At 38.1% G+C, this 15,941-nt stretch overlaps 1 protein-coding gene across 2 annotated transcripts in view; it reads right to left on the bottom strand.

Annotated features, from left to right (window-relative positions):
• The window catches only part of LOC144641907 (cyclic AMP-responsive element-binding protein 3-like protein 2), an 8,271-nt gene extending 1,440 nt beyond the window's left edge, over positions 1–6,831 (bottom strand). Inside the window, exons 1-8 of one of the 2 annotated variants that reach the window (XM_078500923.1) lie at positions 6,567–6,831; positions 3,444–3,525; positions 2,572–2,679; positions 1,995–2,117; positions 1,644–1,766; positions 843–890; positions 667–725; positions 329–397 (exon numbers count right to left, since the gene is read on the bottom strand). In XM_078500923.1, the coding sequence (XP_078357049.1) occupies positions 329–397; positions 667–725; positions 843–890; positions 1,644–1,766; positions 1,995–2,117; positions 2,572–2,679; positions 3,444–3,497 (584 nt within the window). In that variant the 5' untranslated portion in view covers positions 3,498–3,525; positions 6,567–6,831. The remainder of the gene's footprint in view (positions 1–328; positions 398–666; positions 726–842; positions 891–1,643; positions 1,767–1,994; positions 2,118–2,571; positions 2,680–3,443; positions 3,526–6,566) is intronic. The other variant, XM_078500924.1, reaches the window with a different exon arrangement.
• Between the last annotated feature and the right edge of the window lie 9,110 nt (positions 6,832–15,941).

The raw sequence follows: 15,941 nt of genomic DNA, 5'->3' as shown, positions 1-15,941 counted from the left end.
TTCCAGTAGTTCAGGGGAGGAGGGGGTTATAACTCCCCACCTTCCAGCCTAAATCCTATTTTCCAGCCTATATTTTCTGCCCCAATCCATCCAGCCTCATTCCCAAAAATTACCTTTTAATACGATTTTATTTTTTTGTTACAGGACTTATTAAATGAAAGATTGATAAGAATAAAAGTTAATTGTTACAGTATTGTTGAAACAGTTTTCCCTTAGTGATCAACTCCTGTATTCCCCTGACGTGCCTGATAAACTTTGTGTTAATGTTTTAAGGAGAAATAAGTTTCTGATCAGTGTGAGGGCTGCTTGGTTCTTTGTGTCTCATTACCTTACGGTTGATTCTAGTGAATCAACTTTTTGTCGAAGAATGTTATTCTCTGAATTGCACGTTTCCATCCTAAACAGAAAAGAGAGTACATTTAAAATAAATAGCACAATAATGAAAAAAAGAAACTTCTTATAGATGGCTTGGTTAATGCATGCAGCCGGCTGCCTAATCTTGAGCCCAGGTCCCACACGATCACGCGTAATACAGAGTGAGATCTGGGTACAAGTTTAATGGCGGCCGTAAACCTAAAATCAATTTATCACTCTGGCCAATGACAACAGACGTAAACAATTCAGTACAAATCCCATTTCTGAATTTCAACTTTCAATTCATCTCACCTTTTCTCCAAACCCTCGACATACTCTTTCTTCTTTCGTCGACTTTCTTGGGCGGAGAGCTAGAAAATAGGAGAAAATAAGAGATGTTATGATTGCAAAACAAGTTGTCGGCGTGAAATTTCGTGAACAGCTGTGAATCTGCGAGAATACGCGCGTGTATTCCAGTTTTTGCTTACCTTGTTTTTAATTTTACGTCGAATTCTTTTCAGAGCTCTTTCTTCTGCCTAACAACAGAAAATCAATTTACATCATCGTTAGAATGAGGTGCGTAATTCGAAGTTCTCCTTTGTTTTTCTTTTTGCTTTGTTTTATTTGTCTTTATTGCCTTTGTTCTCTTTGTTTAACTGAACCACGAGCCCATCACCCGGAGCGCGCACTTAACGTATATTTGTGCAACGGCGTTTTCACAAGTAAAGCACTGTATTTTTAGCTAAGCCATTCCCGCGAAAACTACTGCTTTCGATGAAATCAGTTACTACTTTGCGAGGAAATACTGAAATTATCGCTTGAAATGCTGTCAGAATACTCCAAAATAGTTAGGTAATGGACTCCTGACTGAACACAGTCCTTGTGCACGGAATCCGAAGATGTTGTCGTGGAGTTCCCGCGAAAACCTGAAAACTAGTTAGCAGGTTTGGTTCTTAGCCTGCAGGCTAGGTTACCAGTGCTTACTTGTGACGTTAAACGTGTTCAGTGAACGATTTGGAAAAAGCAAGACATTTTGTTGAACTTTTTGTAGTAAAATAAAACATTTAAAATTTAAAATTGAATTTGTTGTGTACCTCGGCGACGGAATTGTCTAGGGAGAGCGTAGAGGCGAGGACTGTATAATGTCGCGATATTTTCTCTCTCTCGCCTTACCGGTTGAGAGGCAAGCCTGAAAAACCTCTCACTACCTTCTTTCTTTGCGAATAATAAAAGCGGTATCTTTACATTTGATTTTATTTTGGTCTAGTGAGTTCTTGTAGCTCACTTACCTTTGTCAGTGGTATTCTGTTGGGAATAGGAAGTCCTTCAGAGACAAAAGTTTCCTTTTCTTCTTCTGTAAGTTTCACTTTCCCATCGCTTCCATTCCTGGCGAAAACGACCTCCTTCTCATTCTAAGGGAAGCAGTTGTGTACACATGTAATCAATAAACTGAGTGCCAATTGGGCGGTTTTAATATGTCATCATCAAAATTCTAAAATCTTGTATTTTAAAGTGTTTCGTTTCATTTATATAAAATCGACGTCATAACCGGACATGTCCGTTGCAGAATAATTGACAAGAAACAGAATCAATTCAAATCTAAGAAAGCATCTATTTTTTTTTATAAAACATCTTCGTACCTTATCGCACTTCTTCTCGTCGTAAAAATAATCTTGTTCTCCGCTGACATCAATATCGCTGGCGTCTGAGTGCTCTTGTTCTTCAAAGAGGTCTTCCGAGTACGTTGTGACGTCGACCTTTTTCTAAGAGGTATTAAAAAAGGGCTTACTATTAGTAATTAGTAAACAAGGAAAGAGATGGATATTCATAACGGCAATCGAAGGTGATATACTGTTCTTGTAAATTCTGTATGAATCGTCTTTTATTTCTTTATTAAAATTCAATCAAGTCAACTTTATTTTTAGCCTCCTTCGCAGAAGTGGGGCAGACACGCGTCCCTCCCGACGAGCCCAAAGAACGTCTGCGAAGGAGGCTACTTTATTTTGTTTTTCAAATATAAATTTACTATTTTAATATGTCGTTATATCGTTGCGAGTGAACTCGCTAAGTTGTGATCCGATCCCAACTTCATAGTTTCATTCATTCGGCTGTGGCGGGAATCACGCTCAAGTAAGAAACTTATGCTCATTCTTCATTAAAACCCGCTCACTTTCATAGGAAACTAGACTTAAAATGCAACAAAAGGAAAATGCGCACCTTTTCCAAAAGTGACGATATCTTGAAGAGAAGTTTCCTGTCCTGAGAACGGTCTTTTGGAGAGCTTTTATCGCTGTACATTTGACAGCCTTTGGGTGAATTAACACTCTGTAAAAGCAGAGCGTAATGAATATTTTAAAAATAAAATATCAATAATAAAATGCTGGCCGCTGCTAAACCAGCTGTAAGCTGAACTTAATTTTTGAACGCGTGTTCTGCTTTTTAGCAAAAAAAGTTTAGCCTGAATGAAGTAACACTTGATGGTGGATCAAAAGCAAAGCCTGCTTAGAAAGGAAGGTACTGTAAGTTGGTGTCCCTCGACCGTCGAACTCGCGCGTAAGATTCTACGTGCGACTATGAAAACAAATGCTTCCATTGGTTAGAACCGCAGGAAACATATGCTCCCAAGCAGAAGTATTTTTACAAGGATTCTCTTGTAAGTTAAAAAATTTCTTGGTATATTTAAATTTTTTCGAGAAGCGACTGATTTTTTGCTCCCGAAACACGTTTCCTGTCTGACCAGTCTCGCTAAACAAGGAAACATTTCAGGTTTCCGCCGTCAGTTGAGGCCGGATGTTTTTGTTTGCACAACAGTGTTTCCTCCTTTAACAGGGAAACCTAGCTACAAGTCGGCGGAGGCTGCCTCGGCAACTTAGACTTTCCACATGAAACGCGCTTTTTAAAAACACTCAACGCTACTAGAAATACAGTGCTTTAATTTAAATTAATACCACTTCTAAAAGATGTTTGAGATAAAACACCTATCAATATATGTCGAAAGGGATCTGAGAATTAATCACCTTTTTTACTATAAATTCCTTTATCTGTCTATACCTTTTTGTCCACTTGTTAAATTATGCGAATAAACCTACCTTAAAGGAGTTTGTACCAGTTAACTCGTCGTAGGCCTGGTTAAACACCTCCATCGCCTTCAAATGTCGTCTGGTAAAGAAACTGCAAAAAATGCATATATTATTTCCTTTCATTCCATATGCGTTATGAACAACGTGGGAAAGTGTCATGTATAAAAAATGATAGATGACGTAGTTAGAATTTTCTTGAAAGTCAAAAAGTAAATTACGAATTTAAGTACAATAGAATTGACGTTTAATTATTTCAATACGATACAGTGATCAGTATACCGGACAGTTATGCTAAATGGCAGAATATTTAGAATAGAACATTTATACGTTGCAAGTACCATTCTGAGTTTTTATTATAGTCATATAATATATAAATAAAGTAAAGTTATTAAATGAAACGCTAAGAATTCGCCTTGATGTGTGATAACAATACTGTATTCGTGTTTTCTTTTTCAATGTAAAGAAACTGCAAAATAACTCGAGGAAATGAATATTGGTAACGCATCGCTAATGACTTGTTCTTTATTCGAAATGTTTCTTAAAAAGCTAGATTAGCTGTCATAAAATTTGGCACTCGGCTTTTTAACGAAAGTTCTTGTACACGTCTAAACGATAACTTTTTATTTACTGATTTTTTTTTTTCACAACAAATTTACATGCCAAATATATTTCGCGCCATTTTTATAAAATAATCATCAAAAAAGGCGAACGAAAGAGTGTGAAATTCTCACGGAATAAGTCTCTTATTCGCTATTTCGCACAGTTTTCAATCGTTTTCCAGAATCAAACTAGGCTAAATAATGCTTTGGAAAAGAGACAAGCTAGTGCTTGCATTGGCTTGTCTAATTTGAACTTCACTAGGTCTAAAAAAGCCTTTAAATATTCAGTTGCTAGGTAACCTGAATTGAAAACCGCCCTCAAGGAAATTGATAAATTAAAATACTCTTCGTGGGCACTTTTTAAAGCTAGATATATGCACATTCTCTTCCACTTACAACTGCCGAAGCTATCCTTAATAATTTTTCAACTAATAAATAGTACGTTTTGAAGAAATTCTCCACGCCACGTAACATGTGGCCGTTTATAACATCCACATTAATCTAGCATGGCATATTTACATGAGAATGGGATATAGGCATAGCTTACTAAAGACCTCGGGCGATTCGTTAAAATCCTCTGTTGTTTCACGCCATTATACTGAACAACTAAAAATAGTTCGATATAGCATATATATTATCATTTATATAGAATATAATTTTTATATAAAGTATTTTTCTAAGAAAACCTCGATGTAATAAAAGGCTTAGTTTAACCACCTTCATAAGACGTTTAGCACTATTAGCAAACGGTTGACTAACACAGCTAACTTAAATCAAAATAACATAACTGAGTGGTATTTTTAACCGAAAGCAAACGACAAGCGGTGTTTTGTTGGCTATAATTCTTCTGTAGACGAAGTTGCCCTTTGGGTTTCTTCAAGAGAGTATATATCCTCTCTTGGTTTCTTTCATCAAAACAGAATCGAGTCTCATTACAAGAAACTGAATAATTAATTACACGAGAAAAAGTGGCAGCAACGTTTCGGAGACAAGCTTTCATGTAGAACTTAGTCTAAACACGAATAAACCGCCGTCAATTCGGAAAATTAATGCATCTCCCACGCATTTTCATTTGAAGCGCATTTTTACGTTTTGCCACGTAAGGAACGCGTCATCGACAAAACAAGGGAAGTTGTATATACAATTATATTATAAGAAAAGTCGCCCACGCTTACTAAAAATAATCGATGAAAATTGCTCTTTGGTGTTAACTACAACTCCATATTTAAAAATATGAAAAAAATACTCGATGGGGAAAGACGTTGATTTACATTTTTTTGCGCCTAGAGTCATAACTAACACAAGCTCAGTTGGATATTTGAAAATGTAACTATTTACTTAGAAAGAAAACATCACTTTAATTTTTCTGGAATAGTTAATTTTAAAAACGAGGAAATCCTGAATTTCTACTGCACAGTGAGTCACCCAAAGAAAATTTTTAAATTTTCGGATGGTGTGACAAACGGTAAATTTCCATTTACTTAAAGTCTCCTTTGAATTGATCTCCTAGTAACGTTTCACGAGAATAACATGCTTTATGGATAAACTATTATCACTTTCAAATACAAAGGCCTTTTTTTTTATCAAGTTTTGTCCATTTGGCATAAAAGAATTTACCTTTTGCCTTTACTACGTCATGCAATTAACGTGTTTTGTATTAAACTTGCAAACCGATGGGGGTCTTGACAAGGTTTATTTAAACAGCTGCTTTAATAAAAGCCAAGCTCACAAAGCAAGACACATCATTCGTAAATTTACATTTCTTTAAAGCAAAACGTTCCGACGAGGAAAGTTTCGTGTTGGCTGAGTACACAACAAACAGCGAACGCATGACGGTGTAATTAATGTTCTCGCGAGTTCGTGTTTGAACTTGAATTCGGCTCGCGCGCGTCAATCGCCGCTCCAAAAGAACGATGATTTTTTTTGAAGCGTTTTTTTTTAAAGTTAGCGCACATCTGATCCTCTCTTATTAAAAGCAATTGCTTTAGTAACGAGCACCCTTGACAAAAAGTGACATTTTAAGGCCTGTTTACAAGAAAGCGAAGTAAATGGTTAAATCCTGCCTGTTGTTTTGGCCTTAATCCCTTGGCTAAACACGGAAATTTTCCCCCAACTTGATTATTCCGCCAGAAAACAAAATTAATCTCCAAACCGGACGGACATTCCAAAAAATTCAGTGTTTAAACTCCTCCGCAAATTATCGTCCAATTTCGGCAACAAATGAATTCTCGTTTGAAGAGCGAGGCTTGTAACAACTCGAATGCTTAGCAATCATTTATTTTCAAATCTGCTAGCATTTCGTCGATTCTCACACGATTGAAAATAGAATCGCCGTGAAACTGGACGATAAAAACGGTACTCCAATTAATTGTTTGAACTAAAACGCCGTAAAATCAGAACCTCGCAAGGCCAAGTTCACATTGGAATTGCCAGTCAAAGTAATTAATTCCGATTCTTTTGCTATAAAATAAGCGATCACTTCAAATATATGCTTCGATGAGAAGAAAAAGCAAAAAGTCGACACATTACTTACCCTTTATCAGGTCCACAATTCGCGTTAAGTATTTCAGCCTCGTGCCTTTCTTGATAACTTCACCACAAGCCGATCTTATGTCGTGAACGACCTGAAATCAAAATGTTCAATTTTTCTCTTGTTATGCAAATAGACGTCTATTAGCAATGCAGGCCACCCGCCCAGGACCAGCCGAAAAACAATGAAAGTTCAGGCAATAAGAAGGGGATATGGTTATTTATTCAACACTGGCTTATTTTCTCAATTTCACGCCACGGTTAACACGTTGTCGACACCGTACGGACGGGAAGTGGACACGTGGCAGTCTTAGCAGACTTGCGTTTTAGCGTCATGCGCTCAAACGTGGCGTTTTCAACAAAAAAAACTAGCAAGTACATCAATAACCAGCGGTGAGAAAAAAAAGAATATCGCGCGTTTATAAACTTCACTTTACATGGAAATAAATGTATAAACCTCGGCTATACGTTTATAAAAACCTTATTCATTGAAAAGGCTGTTTTTACTGACGATTTCTTTGAGAGGTTTTTGTTTATTTTTTTACATCGCGTTTACGACTTAAAGGTCTAAAGACGTGGCGTAGATATTCTATTGTTCGCGGTAATTAAGCGTTGGGTTATAGCAAGCTTTTTGCCATTAACATCCACCTGACAAAGTGTTTGCCGAGCTTAAACTTTTCGTGAAAATGCCCTGAAGGAAAAATGTATAACGGTTCACAATTTCGCGAGGAAACTCAAGCGCGAAAACTTCAGAATTGAGAGCTCCACCATGCGGAAAATTGCTGACATTTTAGTTTCCTAGTAAATCGGTTTTCAGCCTCCCGGCGTAAAATGTCTTTTGTACTTAGCTATTGGAAAAACAACATAAGAAACAAAAGCGTTTTGAATGAAAGCAACAGAACAAATTTGCTCTCGCGACAAAGCTAGCGGCACATACTAGATGTATCTACACAGTAGACAAATAATACGCAAAATTTTATGTTTGTCGAAAGCCAGCTTAAAATTTATAATGAATCGAAAGTTTATTATTTATAGTTAGTTTACTGGATCACAAACGTAACCCTGGAAGTTAAGACAACTCTTTGTATCACTACAGAAATAATATTCAAAAATTTTACACGTCACAAAAAGATAAATCTGTTGACTTTCTTTACCCGACCGCGCTGCCATGACAAAAATTTCTAACTTTGCACCGCTTGTTTATTCGTTTTTCTGTGTTTACTAAACATGTTCTTCAGTGTAACTAAAGTCATTTCATCTCTATCCACTGTTCGTTCAAAAAGATACAATCATACAAGTGCTACGCGCTGTAAATCCGAGTCAAGCACTGTGAATCTTCTCACATTGAAATTTTTCTTAAACTTTCACCACTGCTAGTTTACGAGTTACTCGTGTCAGAAATGTAAAAAAAAATAAGGGGGCCACCGAATTCGCTTCCGAGCTACGATATCTGAAAGAAGGCGCTTCTTTGGATAAATTTCGTCACTCATTGTGATTTCAGCGGCTCCTGGCGTCAAAATATTTTAACTGAATTGATGCAGGCCAACTTTCTTTGTCCGGGTTTATTTAAGTGGGTCTATTAAACAAATATGTTTCGCTTTTTTATCACCGTAATACAGTTGTAACATGGTGATAAAATTGCACGGCGGCGCAAAGATAGGAACTTTATTTTCGAGTGGTAAAATATTGTTTTTATCACGAAAAAATATAATTCATATCTTCAAGCCACCGTGTATCTACAGAAAAAAATCACGAATCCAGTAAAATCGAAAACCGTGCAAAGGCGAGAGACGTCATCGATATCCTCACTTGTTTATAGGATATCAAAAATACGCCACGGTTCCGGATGTAGTTTCGCATGAATTTCACGAGTGGTCTATCTCCAGTAAAAAACCTGCGTCTATATAATAAAAGGAGACAACGACACGCAGGTGCCGGCAACTTATGAAATATCGACCAAAGTCGACAACTCTTATAGCAAGAAATCAGAGAATTGGATGGTAAAATTAAAATGCACATTATATGTGCAAGCTCCATATGTACATGTTCAAATGTATTTTACGACTGAGGGCCTGTTTATATGGAGGAGAGTTGTCCCTGGTAGGAGGGTTACCCTCTCCCCCGAGCCATCTTTTGCCGAGCGTTTAGATGAGAAAGTTGTCGCTGTTGACCGAGCCAAAACTTGGCCCTCTCGGTTCAAAAGACTGGCGAGAGTTGTTTTGAAACATCTATTATGGCTGCTTTTTCTAAAATCAGGAACGCTGAATCGTCGACTAAGACCATTTTTGGACTAATTTACCGCCGACTTCGATTTCAATTTATCTGCACTTTTGTTTTTGCTGATTTTAGCGTTTACGCATGCTCCGTATGTGTCAACTTGTCCCTGGTAGGCGAGGCAAAAACAACCAAACTGTTTATATGGAAAAAAGTTGGCTCGCTCCCCAGGGTCACCCTCCCTTCAAAGCGAGTGACCCTCCACCCAGGGTTACCCTGCCCCCCGAGTCAACTTTGCAATTTCTTATATAAACGGTTCACAACTATTTATAAAGAAACGTATGAAAAGCTCTCTCGCCCGGGGTGGCTCGGTATGGAGGGTAACCCTCCTACCAGGGACAACTCTCCTCCATATAAACAGGCCCTGAGATTGAGATCGGATTTCTCATGCAGTATCATAATAAGACGCATCTAACCTTATACGAATACGTTTTGCCTGAGGGCTTTATCGAAAGACTGCTAAGGAAACCGGTCACACATAATAAACTCCTTCCGAAAATCTTACAAATTTAGCGTGATTGGTTAAAATCAGTAATTATTTCAATGAATCAACACATTTCATAAAAGAATTGCTGCAAGGTTTGAACTTTAGCTCCACTTCAGTGACGGACATTTTTGTCGTTAGAAGATGGGACAGTTTTCTTTAGAAAAAGTAAATTCAGTCAGTTTCGCTTCAAATTAACGTCGTGTTTTCTCGTGTCAAATGTACAGAAGTGTTATCACAGAGTTTAAACTCATTTTAACCCTTGTGAATTAATTAAGACTCCATGCCCGCGCACAATTTTGTAAAAACAACAATATGCTTGAAGCAAACGTGTGTCCACTATCTACAGCACTCTGTGGCAGTGGCGTGGCACAACTATATCAGAGAAATTCTGCCTTCTGGCTAACACAAACATGATGATCTGTTTCTTTTTCTCAACTTTTCTTCTCTGAAAGCAAAATATTAAACAGCTGTGGTTTATTCTCTGTGGTCACTTGATTACAATCGCCAGTTTGGTTACGTATAAATAAAACTTTCTCGCACTGATAAACAGTTATTTTGCACGAAATATTGCCATCGTTGCCATGTCAACTGAAACTATGTCCTGGCCTGCCCTGGCCCATATTTGTTCCAAGAGTATTCGTTCCCCTTGACCAGCGGTCGAGAAACGAGCGGCCCTGGGAAGTTCCGATTGGAAGTCAATCTCGAGCCCAGAGTGACCCCCGGCTCCGCGATCCGTCAGCGGTTGGTCAGCGGTAGGGTCGCCGGGACTCGTCCCGTACCGCTGACCGATATAGACGGACTCTGGGCTCGAGATTGATTGGAAGTCCGAAAAAAATCGGACTTGCGGTTGAATTGCGCATGCCCGGCTTTCAATCAACGAACTCCTTGATGTTTTTCTTTCGGCCATTTTTGTTGTTTTTAAAGCCAATCAAAATCGATTCTGCAACGGAACACTCGAGAGTCTCTCGTTTCGTCAAGCTTGCGCAATAAGGAGCGAAGACTCAAGGTACGAAATTGGTTCTCGCCCATCGTGTCTCCAGAGCCTCGAAGAGCCCGCCGTTATTTTTGTCAGCACCAAGAACGCGGACTCGGGGCATGAGATTAGTCGTGTCCATGGTCAGTAGCACTTTTGCTGTGTAACTATAGGCCTTTGAAGCAGCGAACAAAACAAAAACATAAAATCATCAAAAGTCAATTTCAGTACTACTAAGCCTGCCTCGTACAAAGCGGCTTATTGGGAATTACGGTTGACCGCAAAAGGGCGGAAAGGATCAACGAGACGCTCAACCATATTTCGACTTTCCATATTCCCTTGATATGAAACAATAGTGCAAGGCTGATCACAACCTCGTTTCCAGGGCTTTTCCCTTGGTAATTTGGAACGGGCAAAAGCCCTGGGAACGAGGTTGGGCTGATCATACTACGTGAAAACAGTAGAAACGGAAAATATAGACGGCAAATTGATCTTGACGGCTAAAGCGGTCAAAAACCAACTGTGGATAAAAAGTGGATAAAAATACTAGAATATATTGAAAAAAACTTTTCCATATATTTCGGTTTGCAAAGCAAACTTTCCTCAGAGGCTGGGCGCCCTTTTATCCACTTTTTATCCACTGTTTATTTTTGACTGCTTTAGCCGTCAGCTGATCAGTTTGCCGTCTATATTTTCCGTTTTAACTAAGTTACTGATCCAGGTCTTCAACAGATCCGGCACCACTCATCGGTTTGTCGCTGTGATATTGCAGTCTTTTATTACATTTGAAAACAGAAGGCTTCGTGAGACACCACCACTACTAGAACCGATATAGCAGGATATTCCTATTCCCTTGCAGGAGCGGGAGGTGGGGGAAGGGGTTACCCGCGTAGAAAAAGATGGGTACGAGGTAGGCACTGATCGAGTGGTACTGATTGTAAACACAATAGCATAAATCATAACCCAAAGAAGCTTAGGGCTCCAGGGCGCCAGGCACAAAAAATCTGGGTCCGGGCTCTGTGAAAAACATTCTCAGGGTTCCATGTTCTGCCGAAAAGGACCGGCTCCAGGTAGTGAAATGATGGAGCTCTACTGAAGCTCCATGGCGAAAATGCTGTTCCAGCCATCTTCCTTTGGGACCCTGCATGATAAATGACCTCGGTCGCAGTCTGTAAACCTTCCTAGTTCTGTAACTCCGAGAGCCTGAAACAAAATACCTCTAAATAGTAGTTCTTCTAACGCGGGATTTAAGGGGCTAAGTCACGGAGATTTCGCAGATTTTTGGTCTAAATTGTTCTGAAAATAGTGGTAGGCAACTTAACCCATGAAAAACATACTTTTTTTGATGACGCGCGAAAACTAATTGAAAAGTTAAGCATTAATTTTTCAAGTTTCAATGCATTTCCATCCGAGCCATCCAGAGCCAAATATGCTTGTTAACAGCTTCCATGCTCTAATATAGCAATTGTTAATAAAAATGGACCATTATTTCTAGGTTTCCTTCGACACAAAAATAAATTTGGCCGTTCAGAAATCTGTTAAAATCCCCGGGGGGGCCCCTTTAAGGGCCGGGGTACTCAAAGGAAAGTTTTATACGGGGAGGCTCCGCCCCTAAGTTCGTAACCCGGAGCTTATCCCTGTTTATATACCATTTTCGACTAGAATATTGCTACCCCCTTGGATCGTATACCTTTCCATCTGAAAAAAGGTACCCCCCAGCAGTAAGTTCGCCGGTATATACCTAGGTGGAGACATGGCTGTGGCACTTAAAATAGGACGTTTTCTTGTCATTTTTATGTAGCGCTTAATAAATTAAAATAATACAGCCATAAATTGCGTCTGTTCGAAATATTTTAATTAAAGGCCTTTTTAAATAGCCAAATGACAGATTCCTACCCTTTCATATACTTAAACTTGTGAATCCCTACCCTTTTATATACCTGAAGCCAGAAAAAGGTACCCCTATCGGGCGGAGCCTCCCCGGAGTACCCCCCCCCCCGGGTTAAAATCCGTGTCAAAGCCCCTTTCAACGTGCCGGGTAGTAGAGGTGAAAAATATAACGTGCGTGCGGCTGCAGTCAGTAAGCAAATTACCGGCTTAATTAGAACTGAATAATCATCTGCAGGGATTGTCAAAAGTACACCCTGGATAATGACATACCTTTCTATTTCTTTTGTTTTCAAGCCGGAAAAGGAATTTGTCTCACGGGGCTCCTTGAACAAGAAGTCAAATGGTTTAACACAAAGGAAAATGTTTGCTCACTGTGTTCGGTGATTTCATTATTGTCTAGACTACCAGAATCTCACAGTGTTTTATTTCTTCCTTCTGAGAGGCATAAATTTTAATATAGAAAGCAAAACGAGATAAGCTCTAATGTATAGTAGCTTTTGGGTGTGGTGACGTCAGTATATCATCTTTGTGTAAATCCCGAGGGGTAAAAATAGACTTTTGCAATATGCTATTGTGTGAAGACCGAGAACGGAATTTATTTCTTTGTCATTATTGTTCCCTTACCGATGTTAAATTGATGAAATAAAATATAATTCGTTGTTATTAAGCGCATCGTTGTTCAGTGAGTCTTGTGCCATATAAACAACACAAAAGCACCTAATTAAAACCACCTCTTTTTTTTTCGAAACCAAGTCACCTTGGATTTCATCATATACGGTTAAAGAGATCCAAACGAAAAAAGCAAGTTCGAAAGAAAAGATAATGTATGTAATGTATTTATTGAGGTCTCGCCCAAGCTTCAAGCCTCCATGTTGAGAAATGGATTGACAAAAAGAAAACAGCCAGTGTATGAATGGTGTATGAATAGTTTGAGGAATGTACCGTAATGATGCATTACGAGAACTGGAATGCTAATGAAGATAGTGATGAAACTAATGATAAAATACCGATTCACTATAAGAGGGATTAGAACGTTCTTTGATTTACTTTTACATGTATCGGCATTATACTTAGTTAAACGCACACTTATTTTCTGTTATCTTTGACCAACTGGGAGTTTTCGCGTCATCAAATTTTCGCGATGTTAAAAAAATAGCGAAACTTCGTCGATGGCGCGAAAATTTCCTGTTACAAGATATATTTAGTTAAATATCGAGCACTGAATTTTTTGGAGAACGCTTGCTAGCCATAAACATCAACCATAACTCTCTTTTTGCTTTTCTTTTCTAAAAGTATCTAAAGAACTTAAGGCGGCTAATTAGTTCTTTAACCAGTATTGGTAGGGAAACTCAAAGGGTATAAAATACATAATTAGGTCTAATTAAGTTGCTAAGTGAACAAAGAATACACTGAACTTTTTTATTCCTGTACAAAGCAACAATCAAGTACTAGTTCAAAGTACAACTTATTTGAATAACGATGTTGTTGATGTAGAAAGTGTACGTGATGGAATTCAACCAGATGTTTGCGGAGTACACTGTCCAAAATGGACACCAAAGTAAAATAACGAGAGAAAGAAGCAAGTGATTTATTTCCCTTCTCGTAAACAGTTGCATACGGCATAAGTATTCGGACAAGGACCTCTTTTTACGTAGAAAGTTCGAGTTCATTTCAGGCAATGCTGTCGGCAGAGTATTAATAAATTAAGTGCAATTGCCTTTGTTTATTTAATTTTGTTTTTCAAATTAAGAAAACCTCAGAGTTTTTGTAGTTTTAGGTCCCTTCCCCTTTTCTGCTTCTTTCTTTTTTGTCCGAGTTTCACTTCGTTCTGTAAAACCACTCAGAGTTTTCTGCGACACGCAACCAAGAGTAAGAACTGTATGACCTTACTGAGTTTATTAGCAATAGACTGATTTATTCTTGTTTGTGAAATGAAGTGCTCGAGGCGAATTTGTTGAGGAGTTTGAATGCCTTATCCTCCACCTTGTACAGTGTACACAAAATTCTTCGTCATTTTCCATCACGTGCTATACACTTTCTCCATTAATGATCTCTTTATTCAATTATTTGTACTTTGAACTTTCACTTGCCCTTGTTGTTGTACATGTTGTTGATTGCTTTGTACGGAATGTTTTGTATTCTCTGTATTGCCAATGGCGTATTTTACCGCCAAAAGCAATCGAAGAAAAAAGTTGTCCCCATTCTCCTCTCCTGGTCAAATTTCCCGCCAAAACATCCAAGTAAAACTACTGCAGGCGAATAGGTGGGGTGTTCACCATTTGTATGTAAAAACCGGTTTCTCTAGCAGGAAAACAAATAGGACGGTTCATCCGTTCCGGAAAAAGGTTAAACCCGCATCCGAGGTATTTCTTGCAAAGATAAAATTAAAAGAGCGGAATGGTAGGGAGAGGACCAAGATTGCACGCTTTGTCAGATATGCTGAGTATGCGAAAAAAACAATACAAGGTCACTGTAGCGAATTGAAAAAAAAAAAAAAATGCTCTCAATAAATATCAATAACGTAGTGTATCTTTTTTTAAAAAAATTGTAATACTTTAAGCTAATGCATGGACTCCTTTTTTTACTTTTTGTGATTTCATTCCTTTTGTCACCTCTTTTTTGTTTGTTTATCTAATTGTCGTGTTTTTTTTTAATCTTGTAAAAGAAAAGTAACATTGTATAACATTGCATAATTTCAAATAGTGTATGTAAGTGCAAGATATAGATAAGCTTGTTCATTAGTTGCTGTCGTTCATTTATCCCTATGATTTGATATTCATTGGCAACTATCTAGGTATTACAAATATTACGAGAGGTTTAAAGTGCAGTTAAGTAGTTAAAATATACCCTGGGGCTAGTTATACTGATGCACGTAAGAACGAAAAGAAGAAAAAGCTACAGAAATGCAACTTTTATAAACCGTGTTTCAAAGCAGTTCTTGAGTCAAAGTTTGCATTCTCTAAAAGATGGCAAATCAGTTTTGCATGATCTAAGACTTCCTGCTTTGCGGTTCTTTTTCCTTTGTATATATCTTAAGAGGTTGAAGATCTCATTATTTTGCTGGACAAACAAGTTTAGCAAAGAGTTCTGATAAATATCGTGAATATATTAGCAATCTTAACACGTCAAACCCGACCTTACAGCCTTCAGTACAGACATGCCACTTGTCAAAAAGCCTTGTTGTCTACAGCAGTTATTTATGGATATTAAAATTTTCCATAAGGATTGTAACGTTTCGAGTGAATACAGTGCTTAGAAAAACAGATATGTCTGCTTCTCCATACAACATTCTCCACTTATACTTGATTTGGTTTGATGAAACTGCTTTCTTTATGCATGCATACGAAAATCAACTGCACTTATTTTCTTGCCTACTGTGTGTGATGTTGTCTGCAGTAAATAACAAAATGTGTTCCGTAGAATGCCTCGGGCGCCCCTTTTGTAATATAGCAATTGCACCGTGCATATATATACACGAAACTAAAATGCTACAGAATTGTGCATTGCACAGTAGCAAATGACTCTTGTCTAAAACATTTTGAAGCTTTTCGAGTCGTAAGTTCATCGGGCTCACAAAGAAATGGTAATGAAATCTGGCAGACGTTTGCATGACATTCAAGATTAGTTCCTATTCTTCTGAAGTAAATGGCTCTTAGTTATAAGAGGGTGAAGACCTCATAAATCTGTTTAATACCCTTAACTTGAACGGTTTGCATCCAGTTATTATAGTCATAATGAGTTTAAGAAACAAACAA

This window comes from Oculina patagonica, chromosome 2, assembly GCF_052425735.1.
Source record: "Oculina patagonica isolate OP01 chromosome 2, crgOcupat, whole genome shotgun sequence".
In the NCBI taxonomy this organism is placed as follows: domain Eukaryota; kingdom Metazoa; phylum Cnidaria; class Anthozoa; order Scleractinia; family Oculinidae; genus Oculina; species Oculina patagonica.
The sequence above is the reverse complement of the archived record's forward strand: the minus strand, read 5'-3'. Positions and strand labels throughout refer to the sequence as shown.